Source organism: Mirounga leonina, unplaced genomic scaffold, assembly GCF_011800145.1.
Source record: "Mirounga leonina isolate KUSES-001 unplaced genomic scaffold, KU_Mleo_1.0 Mir_151, whole genome shotgun sequence".
NCBI classification, from domain to species: domain Eukaryota; kingdom Metazoa; phylum Chordata; class Mammalia; order Carnivora; family Phocidae; genus Mirounga; species Mirounga leonina.
The window spans coordinates 53328453-53339398 of NW_023270377.1; the positions used below are offsets into that span (position 1 = coordinate 53328453).

General features: G+C 38.3%; 1 protein-coding gene across 1 annotated transcript; it reads right to left on the minus strand.

The window, feature by feature from the left end:
- Positions 1–2298: 2298 nt before the first annotated feature.
- Positions 2299–8974, minus strand: PJVK (pejvakin). Its single transcript, XM_035006627.1, has 6 exons — positions 8764–8974; positions 7312–7507; positions 6019–6160; positions 4362–4479; positions 2808–2906; positions 2299–2591 (listed from the first exon to the last, which is right to left on the minus strand). Exons 1-6 carry the CDS (start codon positions 8972–8974, stop codon positions 2299–2301), a joined length of 1059 nt encoding a protein of 352 aa, XP_034862518.1.
- Positions 8975–10946: the final 1972 nt, after the last annotated feature.

Here is a 10946-nt window from a genome sequence, read left to right on the forward strand (position 1 = left end):
CTATGTCACTTCATTTTACGATATTCTTGTTCTTTTTTTTTTTTTAAAGATTTTATTTATTTATTTGAGAGAGAATGAGATAGAGAGAGAGCACATGAGAGGGGGGAGGGTCAGAGGGAGAAGCAGACTCCCTGCCGAGCAGGGAGCCCGATGCGGGACTCGATCCAGGGACTCCAGGATCATGACCTGAGCCGAAGGCAGTCGCTTAACCAACTGAGCCACCCAGGCGCCCCACGATATTCTTGTTCTTGATCATGAATGAGCATTACAAACTGCTACCCCATCAAATTTTTGAAAATGCGTAGAATTTATTTTACACGTGAGGATATCAAATGAGGATACAAACGGGGATATACACTGCAATAACAGTTTTGTGTCATGGTCAAGCCATGACATCCAACTTGTTGAGAATAGGAGGTAAGAGATGCTGTAGAAGATCACCCTGGTGTCAAAGAAAGTGCACGTTATTTATTGGACCACGTAAGGTTTTGCCCACTGCATATGTAGAAAGGTATGGTCAAGATTAAATAGCTCTGCTCCAAACAAGTGAGTTCAAACCAAAGCTTTTTCCATTTTCTGAAACTTACTCTTTCCAAACCATTGTTCAGTGTTCATCTTTTAACCTCTTTAGATACACTGCCAGAAATTCTATTATCTAAAAGTTCAGGGGTAACGCAAAAAACACCAGATTAACAGATATCACATATGCATAGCACAGAGTTTGACACTTCATAAAACCAAAACCTTTGCTATCTTTCCTTTCCTCCCAAGAGTGCTTCATCATGCCTGTACCTAATTTTGTAACTCCTCACTTGCTCAATTGCCAATTCTTGTTCCTTCACTTCCCTCAGGAAAACCTGCTCTGTTGAAATGAACGAAGTTGGTGACTCCATATTATGTTTTGGTTTGGAAACTGCCCCCGTTTTCTATATAAAAAAAAGTCACTAGAGCATTTTGCAATCAGTATACTCATATTTGCATTTGACTCATATATTCTTCTCAAAACACAAATACAGTGGAAGAAGATATACATGGAAATCATTCCATAATACATTCTGTTCATAATTCTATCCTTTCTGTCCCATTGTTTTCCAAGTGCTTTTAAACTTGTTTTTAAAAATTATAGATGATGTAAAATGGAGATTGATTCTAAAACTCTAATCACATTTAAATAAATAAAATTTTAATCATTCTACGTAACTAATCAGGTATTTTGTAGTTACACGATTGCTTTATGCTTTCATAGGCATATACCTAGTAGTGATTGCTGTCACTACATTTTGAGTTCTAGAATTTTCATTACTTCTGCAATTATTTTAATAAGGGCATGTAATAAATTAATAATTTAGGCTGTTTGTCGATGAAAAATTTCAGATGTCTTATAGAGTAGCTGAAAAAGATCTCTCAGAACTGAATATGTTAAATATTTTAAACATATTCAAAGGAGAAAGAATAAAGGTGTCCTAGCTGCCTTAACTTTAAAATGACAGTAATGAGTTTTTATAAAGACAAAACTAGTGAGCATGTGTACATCACACAATGGCATACTGCTATCAGTCACCCTGTGAACTGTGTCCATAAAACCCCACACTGAGCCCAGTGTGCTTTTCATCTGATACCACAATTAAACATTTAGGATTATATTAAATTATTAACACATTTTCCTCATTTTACCAGACCTAGGGCAATGATTCAAGCACCATAAAGTCACCACTTTTAACCTCCTGTCTTTCTTAAATATTAAAATTCAATTAAAGATAAAATTGATATTTAGAAAAATCACTATGTAAAGTTATCTAAAACAATAGCCGAATCCCAAATATAGTTCTAAAGTAACTGGAAGATTTCATGAAGGAACATCTATATTTTGAATTTTGCATTTAAACCTTTTTCACATAAGTAATATTAATCTTTATGATAATCTATAGGGCAGACTCTATTATCATCTCCACGTTTATAAATGAAGAAAATGATGCCCGGACAGGTTAATTTCTCTTTCTTCTCCCTCTTTAATTTGCCACAATTCATCAAAGCATACCTGGATGATTTTGGAAAGATGTGTGGCACAGTTGCACCTAAAACACTACATTCAGGGCGTCTGCCTTCGGCTCAGGTCATGATTCCAGGGTCCTGGGATCGAGCCCCACGTCGGGCTCCCTGCTCGGTGGAGAGTCTGCTTCTCCCTCTCCCTCTGCCTGCCTCTCTGCCTACTTGTGCTCTCTCTCTATCTCTCTGTCAAATAAATAAATAAAATCTTTAAAAAAAAAAAAAAAAAACCCACTACATTCACTTTCCATTTTATTTCATCCTCTTGTGCCAAACATCAAAACAAGGAACCGCATGAAGTCTCACATACTTATGCCCATCGACAGAGCACTGAAAGCACCCATAAACCGTCTCCCTTTTAAAGTTCCCCATTCCACAGAGTACGCAAGGTCCTTTTGGAATGTTGTGATTAAGCAAGTTAACTCGGATATGAGTCCCTTCTTTGAGAGAAATATCAGTCATGCTGAGAGGTTTGTCATAGTAGTCAGAAAAAAGATCATCTAAGTACAGCTGTGAACGAGAAATGGCATCCATCACTCTTCTATCTGAAAGCACAAAAACAGAGAAATGTGTTAGAAGTCGCATAAGAAATATAAAACCAACCCGCCTTTATACGTACGTGAATCTAAACCATCAGTCATGGAATGATTTGGCTTTTAAATTTAAATTCCTCCTTAACAGACAAGGAGTACTGATTGGATAAATTCGAGTATTAACCCGAGAAGAAAAGAAACATTTGGAATACTCTTCAACAGACATACTTCTCTCAAATAGAATATTCCTCAGCCTGTAGAGCAGCGTGAATGTTGGGGTTTCTTCCCTCTCAAATCCTCCTTTTGACACTGAAGTGACACAAAGGTCTATAAAAAAAATTTTTAGATGTTATAACTTGAACAACTCATTTAATTGCGAGTTTTAGTTGTGGCTGATGAATCCTGGTACATGCCATTCACTGTATTTTTTAAGTTAAATTTTATATGTTTTTGGAAAAGCTAATATTCACATGGTACAAAATCCAGACTACAAAAGGGGGATACAGTAACAAGTCTCCAGTCTACCCTGGACCCCAGCCTCAGTTTTCCACCCCAGAAGTGACCACTGTTAAGTTTCTTAAGTATACTTCCAGAAATACTCCATATATTTTACAAGCATAAAAGAATATATATATGTATGTATGTATGTATGTATGTATGTATGTATGTATACACATAAAATTATTTAGGCTCAAATAGTTATATACTATGCACATTTCTTTAAAATGTCCCCTAGACGTTATTCCATGTCAGGCTCTATACCTCATTCTTCTTAATGGCTTCATAGTATTCCATAGTTATGAATGTACCATTATTGAACTAGTTACTGATAATAGATCTTAAGGTTATTTCCAGTCTTTCATTATCACTAGCTGAATATCCTTATACCCATATCACTTCCCATATGTGTAAGTATATCTGTAGGATAAATTCCCCAAAGCATATGCACATTTTAAATTTTGATAGCTATATCAGTTCTATCAGTTTATACTCCTCCTAACAATCAATATAATTGTAAAAACCTACATCTGAAGCGTCCCAAATAGACTGTAATTAGCATGTTTTGTCATGTTTCTGGACTCCCTATTCTCTCCTCCCATAGAACTACAGAAACAAAAACAGGTCTAAAAATGCTTATAAATTACCATGGCTAGGGGTCTCCCTTGCCTAGTCCTTTGAGGTGGCTGGCCTCCTAATCTTAAAGACCTGTGAAATGTCGAAGTCTAAAGTGAGCTGCACTGAGGTATTATATAAGGTATACAGGTATTCTGTAAGGTATATAAAGACAATTTTACGGTAAGTGTTTATATTGTCAAAGTTATTTTTTAGGGAGAGTTGGGGGGGAAGCTGGGTCTATGAGAGGTAAAACTGAAAAGAACTTGTCTTTGGCTATCTTAGCTTGGACGCCCTGACACCAACAGGCATCTTAAATATCTACCCACTCCTCTATTTGCCATCATCAAAAACGACCTATTAGAAGATCATCTATTATCTCCCCATGTAAGTCAAGGAATACTTTGTCAGTGGATTGCACTTGAGCTCTTATCTATAATCCTAAGTGGGGTGGTAGGGAGTCTGCAGCTCTCACCAAGAAGCAGAAAAGAGGTAGTGGGTAAATAGGACCAGAGGGTCCTTCCCAGCTACTGGGAAGGCATAAGATTGACAGTGCTGTGAATATCTTCTTCCACAATTACACAGAGAGAGTATGTATGTGCTTGTTTCTCATTAAATTCTTCTTAAAAGTATAATCATTTCAGGGTTGCATGCAAATCATTCACTTACCAAAGGCACCATCCAAGTAAATGAAGAGTTCAAAAACGCTGAAAGCTATGGTTGTGTGTGCTGGAAAAACAATAGCTTTGTCCCTTCCCTTGGGATTCTGTTCATCCGTAAAATGAAACTATAGTAAATAAGTAAATAACATTATTAAGGAGGATAACACACAAGGATAGCTTTTTAGAGAAACAAAACATCTCATACAATCTTACTATTAAGACAAAAACCAATTACCCCATTGAATTTAACCAAGTCCAAATGGTCCAGTGGGGTCTCACGATCTAGGGACTACCACGCACCACCACCTTCTCACTAACATTGGTACTAGGGCCAATGATTAGTGCAACCGCAACAGTAATGTTGACATAGACACCTTTTCTTTCAACCACAAACCAACTATTTAAGTGCTACAGTTATTTTCAGCCTACTCTGTCAATTGTTCTAAAGCCCCTGGAGTTTTCAGCAGCTTTCCAAAGCAATCATCAACTTCTTTACCAAAAAAATCTCCAACAATTAAATAAGTGTTTCAGTTTGTGCCCCCAGAATGGTCCAGTGTTACACAACTCACCGGACAGCTAAATGTAGCCACTGAACAGAACTTTTATTTGCAAAGATTCCTGAAGTTTTTCATTGAACTCTTTCTAACAACTGATTTTAATAAGACCAATCAAGCCATTATTATGTGTCATTACTATATGAATGACAAAGACAAATAATGCTAAGCTGAGAACTAAACACAAATAACTTCCAAGAGTGTTTTTTAAGGTATTTAACATTGAATGAAGCATGTTTTTTTAATTTTAGAAAAATTAAAATAATATAAAATCAACTTTTAAAAATTCAAGTATAAAATACATCACTTAAAAAGAAAATCAAGAATTCAACATAAGCATTCAACTTGTATTCTTTTTTTTTTGAAGATTTTATTTATTTATTTGACAGAGAGAGAGAGACCGTGAGAGAGGGAACACAAGCAGGGAGAGTGGGAGAGGGAGAAGCAGGCTTCCCTCAGGGCAGGGAACCCCATGCCGGGCTCAATCCCAGGACCCTGGGATCATGACCAGAGCCTAAGGCAGACGCTTAATGACTAAGACACCCAGGCGCTCCTCAACTTTTATTCTTAAAACATCATTTAAAGCTCTTTTTCTATGGGAAAAAAAAAAAAACAACCATCATTTAAATAATCATAGGAAGGACTCCAGTATACATTATTTCATAAGGATTAATGTTTTGTTTGTATTATAATACACATTTAGAATCGAAGTTTTCTTGGATTTTTTAAAAATTCTAAAACAAAACTATCACTGTGCAAAATCCTATATACACTTGTAGCTCTTTAATCTCAACATTTGACAAAATACACACATCTCTTTAGAAATTGAGTACTTTTTAAAAAAATTCCCATTGCACATTTTTAGCAAGAGAAACCTAATGAGGGGCGCCTGGGTGGCTCAGTTGGTTGAGCGACTGCCTTTGGCTCAGGTCATGAGCCCAGGGTCCTGGTATCGAGCCCCACATCGGGCTCTCTGCTCAGGGGGAAGCCTGCTTCTCCCTCTCCCACTCCCCCTGCTTGTGTTCCCTCTCTTGCTGTGTCTCTCAATGTCAAATAAATAAAATCTTGGAAAAAAAAAAAAGAGAGAGAAACCTAATGAGTGTGGTTTACCCGCATGGCTTCCCCGCGAATTCCAGCATGCACAGACAGTGAGCACTGTCGTGTAGTTCGAATGCTTTCCATGACCACACACAATACTGCCTTTCTGCTGCTCCTTGTCTGACGTATCAAGCTGTGGTCAAAATTAATTTTTCTAGAATAAAGATAGAGATAGTCACAAGAATCTGTCACATCTAATTACATATAATTGAGTACATTTCTTTTTTTTTTTTTTTTTTTAAGATTTTATTTATTTACGACAGAGAGAGACACAGCAGGAGAGGGAACATAAGCGGGGGGAGAGGGAGAGGGAGAAGCAGGCTTCCCGCTGAGCAGGGAGACCGATGGAGGGCTCGACCCAGGACCCTGGGATCATGACCTGAGCCGAAGGCAGACGCTTAACGACTGAGCCACCCAGGTGCCCCAATCGAGTACATTCTTGCTGTCATGTGTTACTCATTCATGGTCCACCTTAACTAAAAGTAAATCAAGGCAGGTCTAATACAAATCAGAAAATATGCTCAATAGCTACTAGTAATCTGCCTCTCCTTTCACTTTTCTTAAAACATGCTTATTATAGGAGACTGTCGGAAGAGATTCCTTTAGTATATTTGTTGCAAGCAGATTAGTGTATTCCTTTTTTTTTTAAGGACTTATTTTTATTAGAGAGAGCGTGCAAGCAGAGGGAGGGGCAGAGGGAGAGGGACAGAGAGAATCCTCAAGCAGACTCCCTACCAAGCACAGAGCCAGACACAGGGCTCAATTCCAGGACCCTGAGATCATGACCTGAGCTGAAATCAAGAGTCGGCTGCTTAACCGACTGAGCCACCCAGGCACCCCAGTGTATTCTTTTAATCTAATAATTTAGCAAATGGGTACAGGACCAAAGCAATTTTGTGGAAAAATTAAAAATTCTGTTTACACCAAGTGATTCTGGATATCTACCCATATCTAAAGTCTGGATGTATTGCTAATTTGTAGTTTTTCCAACAAATAAAACAAATAAATTATCCTGAATGCTTTCAGCATTCTTTATAACAAAGTTTATACAATTAAAATATTTAATGAAAACACTGAAGCGGGGCGCCTGGGTGGCTCAGTCGTTAAGCGTCTGCCTTCAGCTCAGGTCATGATCCCGGGGTCCTGGGATCGAGCCCTGCATCGGGCTCTCTGCTCAGCGGGAAGCCTGCTTCCCCCTCTCCCACTCCCCCTGCTTGTGTTCCCTCTCTGGCTATCTCTCTCTCTGTCAAATAAATAAATAAAATCTTTAAAAAAAACACTGAAGCATATTATTATTCTACTGACCGTGTAGTAATTTCCTTGAGTAACGTTGATACTTCCACTTCATGTTTGGTCACCACACCAAATGAAGCTTTAACTGCAACAGAATCTGATCCAGTGACGTTAATCCCAACATCATTCACAATATGGTTGCCTCGTCTTCCATAGAGGGAAACATCTGATTCATCTTCATAATTCAGTAACTGATAAGATGAAATACCTTTATGGAAAGGAAATCAATATTTTTAAGTGTCTTGATTTCATCTAACATAGATTATATATAGTAATGCATTAATTTAGTATTTAAGACTCCCTTACATAAATGTTGAGAAAGGTGACATCTCAAGCCAAGATTTAAAACAGCAACTCATTTAAATTAAAAAACAATAAATATATTTACATAAATTATGACTTTATTGTTAAAACATGTAAACACTTTTTTTGAAGATTTTATTTATTTGACAGAGAGAGAGAGAGTGTGCGCAAAAGCAGGGGGGGCAGCAGAGGGAGAAGGTGAAGCAGGCTCCCCGTTGAGCAGGAAGCCTGACATGGGGCTCGATCCAGGGACCCTGGGATCATGACCTGAGCCGAAGGCAACGCTTAACCAACTAAGCCACCCAGGCGCCCCCAAACATGTAAACATCTTAAAACATGTAAAATATCACTCCTGCTAGAAAATGAACTTTTTTAAAAAAATTAATTTTTTTATTTGAGTGTAGTTAACACACAATGTTGCATGAGTTTCAGGTATACAGCATAGTGATTCAACAAATTTATGCGTTATGCCATACTTACCACAAATGTAGCTACCATCTGTCACCATATAATACTATTAAAATATTATTAACGAAAAAAATTTTTTTAATTAAAAAAATAAAATAGCAACTCAATTAATTTAACAACAACCAAAAGATAGAGTACTTAAAAGAGAACTCAAGTTCTTTGTTCCACCAAAAGAACTCTGTAAGCTGTAAGATCCACTGAGTGGTTGAAAGAAAATCAGTGTTTACAACAAATAATTTGTCAAAATGTCAATTCATTTTCTAATCTAGCCTGTAAAATACATTTCAGTTTACCAACTACAATAACTAAATCATAAGAAATAAATGTAAATTACTTTCATCTCATTTGACCCTGTAAAGTAGGTAAGACTAAGTAATACCCCACTTTATAGATGACGAAATATATTATTTCGTCATATTCTAAGTTGATTCAGTTAAAACAGTCTATAAAGTATTTGAAATAAAATTATACAATAAATTTCACAAAATAGGTTGGAAAATTATTCAACCAATAAGAGATCTGATACGACATAAATTTAGATATTATTAATCTTAACATTAATACTACTATCATAAGAAAAGTTGCTTTTATAAATGTGCAAATATTACAAATATTAGTATATACAACCGATGTTTAGATTGTCAGTAATATAGCTGAATGAGTCGTCACTCCCAAACAGATATTTAAACTTACCAGCTGAAATTTCTCTGTCTCCTAGAAGAATATCTTTCAGTGTAAAAGGTGTTGAGGTAAATTTATATCTAGGAAAGAGAAAGCATCGCTTCTTTTTTACCACCAGACTTAGAGGTTGGTATTTGTCAGCCTCGCTGAGGCTTGGAACAGGGACTAATCTCCCTCCATCTCCAACTTGCTTGACAAAGCTCTTGGTAGCGGCCGCAAACATATTAATATGGTATCAAGACGTCATCAATTGCAATCCTCAGATAACAATCCATACTTTCAAAGAAAACCAGGCACAAACCTTAGACTTACTTGATCTTAAATATAATTGAACACATTAAAAATACAACGCACGGTTTCACCAAGTAGTTTACCAGTGTGCAATTCACAACACTGTCTCTCCTGGTGTGCTCAAGTAATGAATTATAGATCAACGGTGTTAAATGATACCCTGAGAGCAAGTCAATTTGGAATTGCAGTCTATAAGCACTAAAACGTACGCAGAAAACTACTGAGCTTAAAATACTACCAATGTCCTTGATGAGGGTTACTGTTGATAGTAGTTTGTCAGTTTTGAGGAAACCTATAGTCCTATGGGAACAATGCAGTTTAGATACTAACATTAGCCCTGGCTCCCATCTACAGTGGACCTAGTCCAAAGGGAATTCCTTCACAACTTCACCATGCCAATTGTGACAACAGTGAAGTGCTATTTTGAATCCTTAGAGTACACAGTTCATTCATTTTCCCTATATGCTACAAAACCAAGTGATTGATATAAAATATAAATTCACAGAATATAGAGAAGCAGTTGCACGCAGGTTTTTATGAAATAACAAATGAAAGCCATATTACATATATAAATGCAGAAATAACTATATAATACTCACATATATAAATATAAACTATGATTTAGGGGTTTCTTACTCTGTAGCTGGCACATAGACAACTCTTTGAAATAGTGCATTTATTTTGTTTCATCATTATTACCTCAGTTACTCAACCTTTAAAGAGAGCTATATCACGTTTGGGCTTGTTTTTAAGATATCGGGGCAAAAAATAAATTTTAGAAACAAATCTGAGTGCTGAAATATTGTACTGCCATAGTTATGTGGATGTTAATATGTTTTGAAAAAGTGGCTATGTGAACTTACAGTAAGATACTCATTAAAACATAATCGTAGGTAGTAATCGCGATACATACATATACAGAGGGGGTGGTAGGAGGAAGACAGAATAGGCTAATTGAAGCCTCAAATAATATAAATCAATTTGATTAGATTCAGGATTCAGCTGTTTTCATTTGCTTGCCAGTATCCAAGGCTCTCGTGTAATCAAGAAAACCCCAAAAACCAAAAAAAGTTTTTAATAACGTCCCTTTGTGTGAACAGCACTGTGCAATCTTCCACATCACAGAGAAAGCACAGGGAGTCATTTCTGTAAGTGACTAACAAACCCCTAGGCGACACATCTACCGTCGCTGTCTGATCCCCACCTAAGGTGGTGCATCCCAGACAAACGCAATTACGACTAACAAGGCAGGTGTACAGAAACAGCATTTAATTGGATCCCACAGAAAAGCCTTCGTTACACTTAACAGGCCCTGCTCAGATCCGCCGGCCCAGCGTTCCTCTCGCGACCAAAACCTAAAGACAATGGAAACCACCCGGAGGCAGAGGTGGGGGGGGGGTTCCCCGGACATCCCTGCGAGCTCCTCAAAGCAGGGCGCAGACCGGGAGAGCCCACTGCAGCCCCCCAAGGCGGATATACAGCGAGTCCCAAGCTTCGGGGCCAGGTTCAGGGACGTTCCGTAGCAATTTTGCATTTAGAATCCTGAAATCTTTTTCTTAAAGTGACGCAGCCCCGATCCCTAACCTCCTTCAGCTCCACCACCGAAAAAGAAGCTGAGCCTCAGGCCTCACACACTGTGAGGTTTGCCTCCCAACAAGCCGCCTCTCCGGGCCGGAAACCGTCTCCTTTTAAGGACACAGAACTTGCGGCCACGCCAAGGCCGTGGTGGGGGGTAAGTGCTGGGAATCCGCCAGGCTAAGGCTGGGAACCGGCGGGAGCCAGAGGAGCCGGGACTGGGAAAGGGGCGGAGTCTGGAAAGCAGGGGCGGGGCCGGGCGCCCAGGAGACAGGCGAGCCGGTAGGCGGGGCCCGGCTTGGAGTATGGCCCGCAGCCCGGGCAGCGAG

Bases quoted from the DNA above. Each gene is read 5' to 3' on its own strand.
- PJVK (XM_035006627.1), bottom strand. From the start codon at position 8,974: ATGTTTGCGGCCGCTACCAAGAGCTTTGTCAAGCAAGTTGGAGATGGA. The intron at 2,907-4,361 runs GTAAGTGAATGA...TTTTTTTTATAG, and splicing joins TTACTTGGATGGTGCCTTTG to ACCTTTGTGTCACTTCAGTG. The intron at 2,592-2,807 runs GTATGTCTGTTG...TTGTGCTTTCAG, and splicing joins GAATATTCTATTTGAGAGAA to ATAGAAGAGTGATGGATGCC.